This window comes from Pan paniscus, chromosome 19, assembly GCF_029289425.2.
Source record: "Pan paniscus chromosome 19, NHGRI_mPanPan1-v2.0_pri, whole genome shotgun sequence".
Taxonomy (NCBI): domain Eukaryota; kingdom Metazoa; phylum Chordata; class Mammalia; order Primates; family Hominidae; genus Pan; species Pan paniscus.
Genome location: NC_073268.2, coordinates 94,154,630 through 94,170,967, shown reverse-complemented (window position 1 = coordinate 94,170,967; position 16,338 = coordinate 94,154,630). Strand labels below are relative to the sequence as shown.

At 55.0% G+C, this 16,338-nt stretch overlaps 2 protein-coding genes across 23 annotated transcripts in view; one reads left to right on the top strand and one right to left on the bottom strand.

The window, feature by feature from the left end:
• The window catches only part of TMC6 (transmembrane channel like 6), a 21,640-nt gene extending 8,082 nt beyond the window's left edge, over positions 1-13,558 (top strand). For 3 of the 6 annotated variants that reach the window (XM_008971553.5, XM_034942984.4, XM_034942986.4), the window contains 7 exons: positions 1,247-1,342; positions 1,592-1,667; positions 2,703-2,836; positions 2,994-3,170; positions 3,291-3,369; positions 6,739-6,815; positions 7,152-13,558. In XM_008971553.5, coding sequence (XP_008969801.2) covers positions 1,247-1,342; positions 1,592-1,667; positions 2,703-2,836; positions 2,994-3,170; positions 3,291-3,369; positions 6,739-6,815; positions 7,152-7,215 — 703 coding nt within the window. In that variant the 3' untranslated portion in view covers positions 7,216-13,558. Of the gene's footprint in view, positions 1-1,246; positions 1,343-1,591; positions 1,668-2,689; positions 2,837-2,993; positions 3,171-3,290; positions 3,370-6,738; positions 6,816-7,151 lie in introns of all 6 variants that reach the window. The other 3 variants (XR_010110723.1, XR_008621690.2, XR_008621691.2) reach the window with 3 other exon arrangements.
• TNRC6C (trinucleotide repeat containing adaptor 6C) overlaps positions 13,366-16,338 on the bottom strand; it is a 150,011-nt gene continuing 147,038 nt past the window's right edge. For all 17 annotated transcript variants that reach the window (XM_063599436.1, XM_055101579.3, XM_055101586.3 and 14 more), the window contains one exon: positions 13,366-16,338. In XM_063599436.1, coding sequence (XP_063455506.1) covers positions 15,978-16,338 — 361 coding nt within the window. In that variant the 3' untranslated portion in view covers positions 13,366-15,977.

Sequence of the window (16,338 nt, the reverse complement as noted above, 5' to 3'; positions counted from 1 at the left end):
GTCCTGGGCGGACTGGGTGGTGAGTGTTCTCCCCTTAGTGGCCGGGACGTGTGGCCGGGAGTTTCTCAGGCCTGGACCTTTCCCATCAGGGCCCTGTGTCTCCACCCTTCAGAGGAAGACTCAGGAAATAGAACCGAACTCATTTTTAGATTGGAAAGGAAAACAGGTTTCAAAGTGATGTGTATGGCCAGGCATGGTGGCTCATGCCTGTAATCCCAGCACTTTGGTAGGCTGAGGTGAGTGGATCACCTGAGGTCAGGAGTTTGAGACCAGCCTGGCCAGCATGGCAAAACCCCGTCTCTACTAAAAATACAAAAATTAGCAGGGCGTGGTGACGCACACCAGTAGTCCCAGCTACTCGGGAGACAGAGGCATGAGAATCGCTTGAACCTGGGAAGTGGAGGTTGTAGTGAGCTGAGATCACGCCTCTGCACTCCAGCCCGGGCGACAGAGCAAGACTGTGTTGCCAAAAAAAAAAAAAAAAAAGTAACGTGTATATGACACAACCTCAGTCTAGGATACAAAAGAAAAACACACAGCAGGGAACAGACAGCGGAGGAACATTTAAAAAATGTTCCAGGTATTCCGCTGTGGGTTCTGGCACTTCAGCTGTTTTTTTCCTCTTGGTGTTTTCTTCGAGAATATATGAATTTAATAATAATAATAAATAAGATTTAAAAAATCAGTAGGAGGCCTGGTGTGGTGGCTCACGCCTGTAATCCCAGCACTTTGGGAGGCTGAGGTGGGAGGATCACTTAAGCCCAGGAGTTTGAGGCCAGCCTCGGCAACAGAGTAAGCCCTTGTCTCTAAAGAAATAAAAATAAAAATAAATTAAAATTAGCTGGGCCTGGTGGTGTGTGCCTGTGGTCCCAGCTACTCAGGAGGCTGAGGTGTGAGGATTGCTTGATCCCAGGAGGTCAAGGCTGCAGTGAGCCACGATTGCGCCACTGTGCTCCAGCCCGGACAACAGAGCCAGACCCTGTTTCAAAAAAGAAAAAATCATTTGGTGCTGGAGCTGATACTGCTTGTTTAACTCCGGGTGTATCCGAACCTACTTAGGATGAGGCTGGTGTGACCAAGCACCTGGTGGGGGCCCCCAGGCTGGTGGCTGTCTCTTCTTGGCATTATCTGTGGAAGGGCCAGGATGTCCCCTGGCTGGGGGCGGGGTGCCTCTGGGTGTGGGGACTCAGGCCGGCCTCCCTGGGCATGGCTTTCCCATCTAACGATCCGGGGTCCTCTGAGGCAGGATTATCTCCGAGAAGAAGCTGAAGAGGAGGCGGAAGCCGGAGTTTGACATTGCCCGGAATGTCCTGGAGCTGATTTATGGGCAAACTCTGACCTGGTGAGGGTCCTCTGCTTGCCTCCTGCTGTCTGGCCCCTCGGTCAGTGCCCCTTTCCCCCTGGGGGTCCTGTACCTGCCTCCCCCTGGGGCCACAGCCAGGCCCGGCCATGGACCCTGGAGTGATGCAGACCCTAACCCCGGGGACTCAGTTTTGGCCACTGTCACATGCCCTGCCCGTGGTCTGGAACCAGCCTGATCTCGGGGAGGGAGGGCACTGGAGCAGCCCCTGAACTGCCACCCCCTCCCCAGGCTGGGGGTGCTCTTCTCGCCCCTCCTCCCCGCTGTGCAGATCATCAAGCTGCTGCTCGTCTTCTATGTCAAGAAGGTGAGGCTGCCAAGGCCTGGGGAGGGCTGGGCTGGGAGGGTGGCCGGCAGTGGGGGCAGGACTCAGCTGGGCAGAGCCTGGGACACTAGAACCCTCCCCACCTGAGTGGAGTGGGGCTGGCGGCTCGGGGCTGCCCTGGCCTGTCCCTCAGCCCAAGGGACGGCTGACCCCTCTTGGCATCACTGTCTTTGGCAGGCCGGGAAGCATCGCTGGGTTCAGAGGTCATTAGCAGGTGCCTGTGTGCACCTGGCCAGGGGTAGGGCCAGGGCTCTGGGAGACACCAAGCCTTGGGACCTCTGGGTCCCTGGAAAAGTGATGCTGGGCCTCTATCCGCAACTGGGTCATGCCCAGTGGCTGAGAACTGGGACCTTTCTTCCCATCCTGGCTCCTGTCTTTTTATTTTATTTTATTTTTTGAGACAGAGTCTTGCTTTGTCGCCCAGGCTGGAGTGCAGTGGCGCGATCTCGGCTCACTGCAAGCTCCGCCTCCCGGGTTCACGCCATTCTCCTGCCTCAGCCTCCCGAGTAGCTGGGACTACAGGCATCCGCCACCACACCCAGCTAATTTTTTTGAATTTTTAGTAGAGATGGGGTTTCACTGTGTTAGCCAGGATGGTCTCGATCTCCTGACCTTGTGATCGCCCACCTCAGCCTCCCAAAGTGCTGGGATTACAGGCGTGAGCCACCGTGCCTGGCCATCCTGGCTCCTGTCTCGTCTGGCCTTTTGTTTCCTCATCCCTGCAATGGGGACCATGTTCCAGTGGGGACTGAGGGAGGTGGCGTGTGCAGTGTTGTGTGCAGAGCCTGGCATGGCAGCGACCTTCAGCAGATGGAGGTGCTGTTGGCATCACCCCTTTGCGTGCAAGTGACCGGCAGGCTTCTGTCTTCCTCTGTAAATGAGGAGGCTGCAGGGAGCAGGGTCCAGGCTCTGCCTGGACGCACAGCCCTGGTCGCCCTTCCCTCTCGAGCTCCCCCAGGCCTTGGAGGGGTGCTGAGGGGTAGCAGGATGGTGACAGAGCGCAGCCTTTCCCCACAGACCAGCCTTCTGGCCAACTGCCAGGCGCCGCGCCGGCCCTGGCTGGCCTCACACATGAGCACCGTCTTCCTCACGCTGCTCTGCTTCCCCGCCTTCCTGGGCGCCGCTGTCTTCCTCTGCTACGCCGTCTGGCAGTGAGTGGGGCGGGTGGAGGGAGACCCTTCTGTGTCATCTGGGGGTTGGGTGGTGGTGCCTAGGGGGCCCAAGGCTTAGGGGTGCAGAGGACGGGCTGGGAGGGAGCCGGGTGAACTGTTGCTCGGGCTGAGGGTTCCTGGTTGGCATCTTCCCCAGGGTGAAGCCCTCGAGCACCTGCGGCCCCTTCCGGACCCTGGACACCATGTACGAGGCCGGCAGGGTGTGGGTGCGCCACCTGGAGGCGGCAGGCCCCAGGGTCTCCTGGCTGCCCTGGGTGCACCGGTACCTGGTGGAAAACACCTTCTTTGTCTTCCTGGTGTCAGCCCTGCTGCTGTGAGTCCTGCAGGTGGGGGCGGCCCTGGGGAGATGGCCCTCGCTGGGCCTGCACCGTGTGGGGACTGGCCGCTCCCGGGCTGTGGCCCTGGGCCCTGCCCGACAGCCCCTCTCCCGCAGGGCCGTGATCTACCTCAACATCCAGGTGGTGCGGGGCCAGCGCAAGGTCATCTGCCTGCTCAAGGAGCAGATCAGCAATGTGAGTGCCCCTCCTGGGCTGCTCTCAGCCCCCACCCTCTCAGGTCACCTGAGGGTGACGCTCCCCTCCACTCCCCTGTACATCTCCTGTGGGCCTTGGCTGGTGAAAGGGTCTGTTTGCCAAACAAGTGACCCTGATCAATACGTGCACTTCAGATCAAGTGACGAAGTAGCCGTGAGACAGAGCCAGGCTCCTGATCCCCAAGGACCCGCAGGGCCCCACTGGGACCAGGGCTCTGGGGGGTGGGGTGTGATTTCAGCCCCCGGGTGTGGCCCCGCTGAGGGTTTAGACAGTCTCTGTGAGGATTTTTGGGTCCCTATGGACTCTTCACTCATTTTACAAACAGGTGGATTAAGGTTGAGAGTTAGGACTTAAAACTTTTTTTTTTGGAGACGGAGTCTCGCTCTGTCACCCAGGCTGGAGTGCAGTGGCACAGTCTCAGCTGACTGCAACCTCTGCCTCCTGGGTTCAAGCAACTGTCTTGCCTCAGCCTCCCGAGTAGCTGGGAGTACAGGGCCTGCCGCCACTCTGGCTACTTTTTTGTGTTTTTCGTACAGATGCAGTTTCACTGTGTTGCCCAGGCTGGTCTCGAGCTCCCGAGGCAATCCACCCACCTTGGCCTCCCAAAGTGCTAGGATTATAGGCATGAGCCACCGTGCCTGGCCAAAACATTTTTATGAAGAAAAGAATGTTTGACCGGGTGTGGTGGGGCTCATGCCTATAGTCCCAACGCTTTGGGAGGCCAAGGTGGGAGAATGGCTGGAGCCCAGGAGTTCGAGACCAGCCTGGGCAACAGAGTGAAACCTCGTCTCTACAAAAATTTTAAAAGTTAGTTGGGTGTGGTGGTGTGCACCTGTAGTCCCAGCTACTTGGGAGGCTGAGGTAGGAGATTGCTTGAGCCCAGGTTGAGGCTGCAGTGAGCTATGATTGTGCCACTGCACTCCAGCCTGGGTGACAGTGAAACTCTGTCTCATTAAAAAAAAAAAAAAAAGCCTGGGCATGGGGGCTCAGGCCTCTAATCCCAGCACTTTGGGAGGCCGAGGTGAGCAGATCACTTGAGGTCAGGAGGTCGAGACCAGCCTGACCATCATGGCAAAACCCCATCTCTACTAAAAGTACAAAAATTAGCTGGGTGTGGTGGCGTCCACCTGTACCAGCTACTCAGGAGGCTGAGGCAGGAGAATCAGCCCAGATTGCGCCACTGCACTCCAGCCTGGGCGACAGAGCGAGTTGCTGAGGCCCTCATGCTGTGTCATGGGAGTGAGTTGCAGAAGGGGGTCAGACCCCATACCCGAGAGGCAGCCCCCAGGAGTACTGCCCACCCGGCAGCTGGTCCCTGTGCCCACTCCCTTCGCTGGAGGACCTCCTTGCCCACTGGGCAGCCACCAAGTTGGAGACAAGGCACTTTCCCCCCGGGCTACCCAGCCTGGCCTCCTCCCCGAGGCCTCTCCCCTGGGGAACGGCCCCCCGTGAAGCAGGTCCTGTGGCTTTTCCAGGCTTGCGTCCTGCTGCTGGGCTCTGCCCTCCCCCTAGGGCTCCCCATCCCCTCCCATTGCCATTTGTCCTCCTGCAGGTTTTCACTCTGGGGCTGGTGAGTGCCAGTGTCCTTAGGCATGCTCCACACCAGGGCTAGGGGGGCGCTTGTGGGGATCAGCGGCTGGTGTCTGCCAAGGCGAGGGCAGGGCGGGGTGCAGCCAGTGGGCCTCGGCAGCCATGTGACCCTGCTGCTGGCTAGTTGGTGCCAGGATCCAGGGCTCCAGGCAGCTCGTCCCAGCTCGTCCCAAGCACTCATGGGACGGCTCCCACATTGCTTGGGTTGTAAACACTGTAGTACACACTGTCCCATCTCCTGCATTTCCCGTTTCACCACATAGAGCTGAAAGCCTGGCATCTCGGCTGCGGTGGTTGTCGGCTGCGGTGGTTGTCGGCTGCGGTGGTTGTCTGGCCATAGATATTGGAAGTGGGGAATGGCTCCTGCCCTACTGGGTGGCATTTCAGAGCCCCCAGGGGCCAGGTAGGGCCAGGTGGGTCCAGGCGGGGAATGCAGAGTGGTGCTGGGAGAATCCCAGCTCTACCCACCGTTGCTCTGGGATGGGAAGGACCTTTCTCCAAGCGGATGCTGGCTGTGGTGTCTACCCGAGGCCGAGCTCTGACCTGTCTTTGGGGCTGTCGGTCTGAGCTTTCCCCGTGCAGGTCGGCATGGCTCAAGTGCACAGCCCCTCCATACTCATCAGCAACTCGATAGAAGCTACTTAGGTTGTTGCTTAAGGGGCCCATGGTCTCTCCTTGAAGGTATTCTAAGTGGTCCTCCTAGGCTGAGCCAGGTTGCCAGGTGCCCAGAGCCAATCCGTGTGGCTCTTGACAGAACTCCTGTTCTCTGTGTGAAGCTCCGGGCGGGGAATCCCGGTCTGACCCAGGCACTGATGATCAGTGTTTCGGTGCACCAGATCCTTTGCTAAGTGCCCCCTCTGCTTGTCACATTTCATTGTCGAAAGAGCCCTGGGTCAGTCCAGTACTGGCCCCAAAGATGTCCCCGTCCTAAGACTGGATGGAGCCTGTGAATACGTTACGTTGCGTGGCTGGGGAATTACGATTGCAGGTAGAATTAAAGTTGCCAGTCAGCTGACTTTGGATAGGAGATGGCCCTAGATTATCGTGGTGGCCCAGCGTGATCTCAGGGTCCTTAGAGGTGAAAAACGGAGGCCGGGGTGTCAGGGTCAGAGTGGTGCCACGTGAGCAGGACTTGAGCAGCCACTGCTGGCTTTGAAGTGGAGGAAAGGGCTGAGAGCCAGGAGCCTCTAGAAGTTGGAAAAGGCGAGGAAGAGGATTCTCCCCCGAAGCCTCCGGGAGGAATGTAGCCCTGATGATGCTTGACTGGAGCCCAGTGAGACTCATTTTGGACTTCTCACTTCCAGAACTGAAAGTTGAGAAACCGGTGGTGTTTTAAGCCACGAAGTTGATGACAGTTCGTTACGACAGCAGCAGGAAACTAATGTAAACCCTGTGCCTTGTGTTATTATCCCCCTTTACAGATGCTGCCACTGAGGTCACAGAGTTAGTAACCCAAGGCAGAGCCAGTAGGTGGCAGGGCTGGTTTTAAATTGAGTCAGGCTGGCTCTGGGCTACTGATTACATTTCCCTTTTCACTTTGGCCACTAGGAAGCTTAGATCCACACATATGCCCACTTCCTGGCTCTTGGTTTTTCCTTGTCCTTGTTTGGTGGCCCTTTCACCTTTTCTTTTATGTTTTTGCTGCTTGCGATGTTGAATACACCTCGTGAGTTTTCCCTCAAATGCAGTTTGGAACAGGATGGCTCTGGATGGGCTGATGGATGATTTCTCTTCCCCTTTGTGTTCTGGCCTTTCTAGGAGGGTGAGGACAAAATCTTCTTAATCAACAAGCTTCACTCCATCTACGAGAGGAAGGAGAGGGAGGAGAGGAGCAGGTGAGGGTCCGTGGAGGGATTGGGGACACTCTGAGCCTGGAGGGGAGAGGGGCCAGGGCTGGACAGTAGGGCTGCCACTGGGGCTACACCACGACATTGCTGACACTTGACCGCTTTTGACCTACAAAAATCTCCCCCCCGGCACCCACCTTCACTCTCTCTAGAGCCTTCTCTGGCCTCCGGAGCCTGGCCATTTTGACAGGGACCTAAAATACATCTCAGGAGAAAGGCTGTGGGGCGTCTGGCCTGTCCCTCGCCGGGCCTTGGCTGTGCCCAGCCAGGTTGCAGGGATGTTGATGTTTATGGGGTCCCCTCAGTGATGTCTCTTTCTGGCAGGGTTGGGACAACCGAGGAGGCTGCGGCACCCCCTGCCCTGCTCACAGATGAACAGGATGCCTAGGGGGACGGCGATGGGCCTCACGGGCCCGCCCAGCACCCTGAGACCACACTGTTGCCTCCCAGTGACCCTGCTGGGACACCAGGACAAGGAAGACAGTTTCGCCTCTCGAAAGCCGCAGCTGCGCCTAGGCTGGAGCTGGAAGGGTGGGTGAATCCGGCTTGGGCATCCCCAGTGAACTCTGCCCTGCCTGGGACTCTATTTATTGTGATTAAAGGGGTTTTGCAAATGGGCTTGTCCCTTGGGGCTCTGTGTGTGTGACCACACCCAGGGCCTGCTTCCCGCTGCCCTGGGGCCACCTCCAGGCGCAGGTCTGGGTCCTGGGAACCTCAGCTGGAGTGGGGGCGCCCTCTGCTGGCCAAGCCCCAGATGGCAGGGGCTGGACCGCGCCAGGGCTTGATTCGCTTGCTGCCTTTGACCAGCCTGAACTCGCGCCCAGGAGGGGCTTACACCTGCACAAGTGAGCCGAGCAGGCACGGATTGTGACCAGAGCGATGCGTCAACCATTGGGTGATGCTGTAGCATCTACTGGAGCAGGAGGCAAATTTAGAGAGGGACTTGGAGGGGAGACATATCAGTTGCAAATGAGTTGTGGGGACAGTTGCCTCCCAGGCATAGGTAACCAGCACCTGTGCTTGGAGGCGAACAGGGCTTGGTGAGGTGGGGCTGGCCCCCTGCTTCTGGCTGCCAGCAGCTGGCTGGGGGGTGGTGATCCTGGGTCTGACTGGGCTGAGTTTGAGGAGCCCGTGGGATACCGAAAACCGTAGGCTGTGGGGGGTGGGCACAGGGATTCGGGGACCAGCCTGTCATGACCCCGTGCTCCAGGTCTGCAGGGACCAGCCCATGACAGCCCAGGGCTCCAGGTCTGCGGGGACCAGCCCGTCACAGCCCAGGGCTCCAGGCCTGCGGGGACCAGCCCGTCACGGCCCCAGTTCTCCAGGCCTGCGGGGACCAGCCCGTCAGGCTCAGTGCTCCAGGCCTGCGGGGACCAGCCCTTCACAGCCTCAGTGCTCCAGGCCTGCGGGGACCAGCCCGTCAGCCTATGCTCCAGGCCTGCGGGGACCAGCCCGTCATGACCCCAGTGCTCCAGGTCTGTGGGGACCAGCCCGTCACGGCGCAGGGTTCCAGGCCTGCGGGGACCAGCCCGTCATGACCCCAGTGCTCCAGGTCTGTGGGGACCAGCCCGTCAGCCTGTGCTCCAGGCCTGCAGGGACCAGCTCATCAGCCTCAGTGCTCCAGGCCTGCGGGGACCAGCCCGTCAGCCTGTGCTCCAGGCCTGCGGGGACCAGCTCATCAGCCTCAGTGCTCCAGGCCTGCGGGGACCAGCCCTTCACAGCCCCAGTGCTCCAGGCCTGCGGGGACCAGCCCGTCACGACCCAGTGCTCCAGGCCTGCGGGGACCAGCCCGTCATGACCCCAGTGCTTCAGGTCTGTGGGGACCAGCCTGTCACGGCGCAGGGTTCCAGGCTTGGGGGGACCAGCCTGTCACAGCACCAGTGCTCCAGGCCTGCGGGGACCAGCCCGTCATGACCCCAGTGCTCCAGGTCTGAGGGGACCAGCCCGTCAGCCTGTGCTCCAGGCCTGCGGGGACCAGCTCATCAGCCTCAGTGCTCCAGGCCTGCGGGGACCAGCCCTTCACAGCCCCAGTGCTCCAGGTCTGTGGGGACCAGCCCGTCACGGCGCAGGGTTCCAGGCTTGGGGGGACCAGCCTGTCACAGCACCAGTGCTCCAGGCCTGTGGGGACCAGCCTGTCACGGCCCAGGGCTCCAGGCCTGCAGGAGCTGCGCTTGGGATTGGGGGAATGAACCCAGGTGGGGAAATGGTCAAAGAGTGATGGGCCCAGAAAAGGGTCAGACCCAGATGGAGATGCTACTGGCTGCTAGCAGACCCCCACGCTGGGTCTAGCCCACCCAATCCCATGGGGATGCTCCTGTGCTCTGCAGACATCTGGGTGCTGCCACAGGGGCCCGACAGAGTTGGCATCTGGGTGGATCTGAGCCAAGTGGTGCTTCTGGGCCTCAGCAAGTAGCTGGTGCCGATTCTGGGCAGCCAACTGTGGCAGCGTCTTCAGGTGCGAGTGCTGCTGGGTGAAGCTGCGTGGGCAGTCCAGAAAGTGACGTGACAGTCCACAGGGACCGACGTAGGGTTTCCAGCCCCTATCTGTGCAGATGCTGTCCTCCAAACCATCACGGTCCCTCTCTGGCTGGGGACGTGCGCCTGCCACTGCTGGCTTGCCAGCATGATCATTGGTTGTGACCTGTTGAGCCCATCTTGCCAGCCTCACAAAGGACAGTACCAGCTGCTTATGACAGGAAAGTGGAAGAACTTGGCCTGGATATTTCTGGAGAATTACCGTGTGTGCTAGTCAGTCTTTCGTGTCAACCAGGCCAGGCTGTGGGGCCCAGTGATCTCATCGCGAGGGGCCGAGGTGTTGCTGTGATCGTGTGCTGCTGGAATGTGGTGAACACCTACAGTCCATTTCACCTAAAGATCATCCTTGAGAATGTGGGTGGGCCTCATCCTATCAGCTGAAAGCTTTAAGAGCAAAACCCGAGGTGTCCCAGAGAGGGAATTCTGCCTTGAGACGGCGGCTTCCACTCCCACTGGATGTCCAGCCCGCGGCCCCACGGCTGGGTGAGCCCGTCCTCTCGTTTCTGCCTCCTGTTTGTTCTGTCTCTGGACCCACGGTGTGGCCCCAGACCCTCCAGTGAGGACCTCCCGTGTTTCTTCAGAGCAGCCCTTGCGTGCTGGAGGCCTGGGCTTCAGTGTGTCCCTGGGTGCCCTGGGGCATGTTCTGTGACCTCCCAGCTCCTCGCCTCATGGGGCCGCTGTATCAAGTGACACAGTTTGTGTGCTGCGTACCATGCCTGGCACCCATTTGAGGTGTTGCAAGGAGACCATGTTTGCTCGATGAGAGCAGCCTAAGATCTACAAACTGTTGTTCGAGTGGATGGGAACTTGATGCTATTTCAGGCTGAATGACAAGACTCCGCGATGCTTCTCGGCCTGGGCTGCACAACGGAATCTACCAGGGAGGTTTTAAAAACACTGGTACTTGCTGGAGGTGGTGGCGCCTGTCTGTAATTGCAGCTGCTCCAGAGGCTGAGGCGGAGGATTGCTTGAGCCCAAGAGTTTCGGTTTATTTGCTTTTTCAGAGTCTTGCTCTAGCCCAGGCTGGAGTGCAGTTCCATGATCTCGGCTCACTGCCTCAGCCTCCCAAGTAGCTGGGATTACAGGTGCATACAACCAGGCCTGGCTGATCTTCGTATTTTTAGTAGAGATGGGGTTTCACCATGATGGTCAGGCTGGTGAAGATCTCCTGACCTCAAGTGATCTGCCTGCCTCGGCCTCCCAAAGTGCTGGGATTACAGACATGAACCACAACACCTGCCGAGCCCAGGTGTTTTGAATCCAGCATGGGCAACGGCAAGACCCTGTCCCAGCAAACAAAAAAACACTGGTGCCTGAGGCCCACCCCGAGAGATTCTGATTGAGTTGATTTGGATGTGAATTATCTTTAAAATTTTGGATGTGAATTTTTTTTTTTTTTCTTGGAATGGAGTTTCACTCTTGTTCCCCAGGCTGGAGTGCAACGGGACGATCTTGGCTCACCGCAACCTCTGCCTACTGGGTTCAAGCCATTCTCCTGCCTCAGCTTCCCAAGTAGCTGGGATTACAGGCATGTGCTACCATGCCCAGCTAATTTTGTATTTTTAGTAGAGACAGGGTTTCTCCATGTTGCTCAGGCTGGTCTTGAACTCCTGACCTCAGGTGATCCGCCCGCCTCGGACTCCCAAAGTGCTGGGATTACAGGCATGAGCCACCATGCCTGGCCGGATGTGAATTATCTTAAAAATTTTCAGGTAATTCTAATGGGCCAAGGTTGAGAACCCCTGCTCTGGGCCCATCCGAGCACCAGGCTGTCACAAACGCATGCATGCACTCACGCCCGTGGGCTTGGGGGGCTTCGGAAATGTGCTTCTGCTTTTTTGAGATGGGGTCTTTCTGTTGCCCATCCCGGAGCACAGTGGCACGATCACAGCTCACTGCAGCCTCGATCTCCTGGGCTCAGGTGATCCTCCCGCCTCAGCCTCCCGAGTGTCTGCTTCTGGTTTTCATGATGACCTGGGGCCCAGGCATACTACACTTGTGCTGTTCAGGGGCCAGTCCTGCACCAGGAGCCCATCAGCCACAGCTCCGCCGAGAAGCACTGATATGCAGAGCTAAGCAGCTTTGTTTCCACGTGGATCCTGCATAGGTTTTCTTGGTCCATCCATAGACACCGCACTCCTGCAGAGGATCTTCTTGGGATGCCCCACTGTCTCTGTTTTCCCTCTTCACTGAACACTCAGTCGGGGCTCGCCATGATGCCTGTGTCTGCTGGCTTCTCCCCCATTGGAACAGCCTTCTTGGCACGCCACACTGCTAGCTGCTGGGCACTGTGCTTTCTGCCTTTACCGTTCTGCCGTGATGTTGCCAAAATAGCAACAACAACAACAACAAAGGCTGGGCACCGTGGCTCATGCCTGTATTCCCAGCAGTTCGAGATCAGCCTGGGCAACATGGTGAGACCCTATCTCTACAAAAATAAAAAATTAAATGAGCTGGGGGGGGGTGGCGCATGCATGCCTGTGGTCCCAGCTGCTTGGGAGGCTGAGGTCGGAAGATCGCTGGAGCTTAACCTTGAGGTCAAGGTTGCAGTGAGCCGAGATTACATCACTGCACTCCAGCGTGGGAGACAGAGACCCTGTATTAACAAACAAAAACACAAACCACAAAGGGCAGGTCTGAACCTGTCATTTAAAAAAAAAATTTAATAAACTTAAAAAAAATATATATCCACAGATGCAGGTGAAGAACCTGTTGTCTTCCTCAAGCCTCTTTTTCACCCATGGGTGGAAATGGTGCCCTGGACACCCAGGCCCACGAGGTCTTTGGGTGGGGTCCCTACACAGGGCTTTAGCTTACACTGTGCTGCCCTCCTGTCCCCCAAGTTCCCAGTCTGTCAAAATCCAACCTGGTCTCCCAGGCCCAGGGCAAATGCCACCTCCTCCATGAAACCTGCCACATCCTTTGCACACCCTTGGGCGCTGACCTTGTTCTCCCAGCGCACAGGCACGGGTACAGTTTGCCCCTGTAGTAGTAACTCAGGCACAAAATGAACTCTTGCTGAGGCTTGGCTGCACAGAGCTGAGGGTTGCCGCTTCCAGGTTCAAGTGCATTTTGAGTTTCATTCCCAGCTTCCTTCTTTTTCTGGTCTTTAATTTCTTCTCCGGATTAGGTCCCACTCAATGCTTTCCTTCTCAATTTCCAAAAGAGTATGGTCAGAGCCAGCAGCACACCGCCTTCCCCATGGGTGGGGGGGGGCAGCCTGTGGCGGGGGTGCGGGTCCCATCTTTTCGAAGGAATTGACCCACAGTGGGCGGGTCCACCTCTGACCTTGCCCCAGGGAGTGCAGACAGAAAAAAGATCCTTGCTTAGTTTGAGGGGCCGCTGGGGTGCTCGGTTTGTCTTCAGAGGCCTGTCTGTAACACCAATGCCAACCCGGTGGCACTGACTGGTCACCCCGAAGGCCACGGCCAGTGTCCTAGGAAGGGACTCAATTTCTAGCTGTGCCACCTGAGATTCTGGGGTTAGGCTGGTTCTGCTTCTGAAGTTCCACTGTGCTCAAAGTGCTTGATGAAAGTTAGTGAAGGTGATTTTACAAAAATAGATGCATAAAATGTCTAGGAAACACAAAAAATCCTTATTACTCTTCTCTCCAAATATTTTTTAAGCCCCAACTGGACCCTAGGCAAAAGTGAGTGGCACTCCTCTGCCAGGACTCCAGGCGAGCCCCGGCATCTTCTTGCTGCCGTCCCAGACAACAGAAGTTACCAGATGAACAGACTTGGATGGGCCACGGGGGTGGAGAGCTGGAAAGCTTGGCTGTGCCTCTCGATGATGATTAAGATTTCAATATTTACAGCAAAACCACAAAGCAAATGATAGAATAAAGCAAAACAATGGAAAATCTGAGTTCACTCGTGAGAGAGGTACGTATGTGAGCTCTGAGGAAATTACAGAGGGAACGCATGCAGCGGGACAGCTCTCCCAATCGCAGCGTGCAAAGTAGACATCCATAGTGTCTTTTGAAAAATGAAAAACACATTACTTTGAACAGCCAAGAAAAAAAATTGCAATTTATTAAGATTCAATAAAGCGTTGTACTTTCGAAAGCAACTTTCGATGCATGTTCTTCAACAGTCACATTCTATGAGGAAAACATTAAGAGCCATGAACTTGTTGTTTAATCTCAGAGTTACAGACATATTAAGTTCAAAATAAAAGGTAAAAAAAACAAAAAACAAACAAAAAAAAAACCCCTCAAACCCAACAAAACCCAAAAACAAACAAACATATTCTTGACTTCCATCCCCAATTTTAAAACAACAGTTTTTCTACAACTCAATGCTCGCCGGCAGCACGGGAAGTGGTATGTCGGACGCACATACGCACACGCACGCTCACACGCACACATATTGGATATACATACGCAGGTGTATGTCCATCGAATATATAGAACGCATGTAATGGCAATGAGATGCAGTCACTCTGAGGAAGGTTGGTTTTTCTAAATATCCTACTAAACTTGAGAAAAAAAGTCTTGAACCCAGTTTGTGCATAGTTCATGATCCTCTATAAAACCAGCTTTTGTGGATCTGCAATCTTGCAGGACTTTTTTTTTTTTTGTATTTTTTTTGTTTTGATAAAACCATTAAAAAGCTAATTAAAAAAAATGTAATGCACAAGTTTCCTGATCAAGCAGGCAGGGAGCACAATGTTCATATATATATTTTTTAAAACATACTTGAAGGTATGTTATTCCATTGTCTTTCTTCCTTGCAAAACAATCAAAACATTGATCATTTTTAAAACATAAAGCAATTTTTAATATATAAAGCACTCTTCAAACATCTATTTCTTTTGAGTCCATTATTTGGTAAATATGTAACTGCTACACATTAGAGATTAGGTATTTTTCTTCTTTGTGTTTTTTTTTTCCTCTTTTTCTTTTTTTTCATTTTTTTGTTTTGTTTTGTTTTGTTTTGTTTTTTAAATAACATCTTCAGTGCTAGGAGTTGGGTTTAAAAATACATGAAATGGTGTGGAGCTGCCCTCGGGAGCCCTGGCTTTCCTGAGAGCGCGTCCGGCATGTGCAAGACAGTGGCCACAACGCCTGTCACCTTGACGAAGGGGCGAAAGCAATCGACAGAGTCCACGACGATGGCCGAGGGAACAACACTGTCCCGTCCCAGAGCTCTGAAGGAACGCATCTGCATTCTGAAAATAGGTTTCTTTACGACGGAAGTCTTTTTTTTTTAATTCCTTTTTAAATTTTTAAAATTTTAAAGTCTGAAGGAGAAAAAAAGGTCTGTAAACAGGTGGGAGCCCAAACCCCAGGCTCCCCCAAAAGCAGTCACAACCCACGCCCAAGTGCTTGTTTCTGTTCCTTCCGCGGAACCATCCATTCTTTACAAGTATCTATGGCCACAGTTCAACAACAGTTTTTTTTTTTCTCTTTAACTTTATATTCCAAATGGAAAAATGGTGCAATACTCTGGTAATAATTTTCTTGCATTAGTCCACAATAAAAAGCTGCTAAAGGTAGGTATACATATTATTTCTCCAGAGATATACACTGTACTTTTTAAACGCAGTCACAGAGTCCTTGAGTAAACATTTACACATGAATTGTCGCCAGCCCTGTCCTAGGAATTCTCTGTAATGTATAGGATTAGCTAAAGGAAGGGCGAGGACACTCAGTGCAAAGTTAGAAGCTAATAATAACAAACGTTTGACCAATGCGCCAAAAAAAAAGCGTATACTGAATACAAGGGAAAACCCACAGTTAAATCCTCACACGCTTTCAAACACACAAACACAGAAAACTGCACGCCGTGCAGGAGCACGCGCCACACATGCACACACACACACTTCTGTTTCAACACGCACACATACACACACGTAGGCTATGAACTTAGAAATTTTTCCTAGAGCCTGTTTCTGTGTACTGATGTCAACCTGGAAGTGTAGAATTAGAAAGTGTTCACATTTCACTATTGGCCTGCTGGATTCAAGTATTTGCATGTTTGATATGTCTTTTTTTAACTTTTAAAAAATATTTTTTGGGATAAAAAAATGACATGAAAGAGTAATGAAACAAGGGTAATGTGCATAGGCGGATCCAGGGGAACAGAGAGCAGATCGCAGCCCGCGCCTTCCGCTCAGCTCCCGCCGCGGAGCCGCTCTGCGCCCGGCGGTCCACACCAGACTCTGCCCTGATTACCGGCCGCCTCTGGTCATGTGCATAATCGTCACAGGCTCATTTTAAATAGGCTTCACGTCTCCCTCCCTCCCCCACAGATAAAATAACCCTTTCCAGCCCACAATCTGAAAAGTGCCCTTCATGATAGAACTATTCTAAGCAGCTTTTATACTTAAAAAAAAAAAAAAATCAAAATGACAACACACTATACAAACATAAGACACACAAAATAAAAAGCTACGAGGAACATCCTGTCATTAGCATGTGACGCTGACCCACCGCAAGCCCGCACTGTTTTGCGAACAGTTCGCAAGGACTGCGGCCAAGGTTCGTCTTCAGTCCTGGACAGAGGTACTCAAAAGGGCGGCCGCTGCTGGGTTCCAGCGGGTCTGTGGGGCCGCCCAGCCGGGAGGGGTCCCGGGAGGGGTCGGCTCTCCTGGTGCTGATGATGGCAGCGCCTACAGGGACTCCCCGCTGAGCAGGTCCCCAGGCAGCAGGGTGGTTAGCGGCGTGGGGCTGCCGATCACCCTGCTGTCGTCGGCGCTGGGCGGGCCCCACAGGCTGCTGGAGTACTGGGGCACCCCGCCCCACAGCAGCTCACTGCTCCCCTTGCCACCCAGGCACGGGGCGTTCCAGTGGCCAGCGTCGCTGCGCACCAGGCCATGGGAGCTGCCCGCTGCGCTGAGCCGCGGCTGGCTGGACGCGCTGCTGGACTGCCAGCTGGAAGTGGGTGGCAGCGCCTGGCCTTGGGCTAAGAAGCGATTCACTTCTTCTTCACCAGCGAACTCGGCCAGGATGGTAGTGTTTCCCAGGACGCAC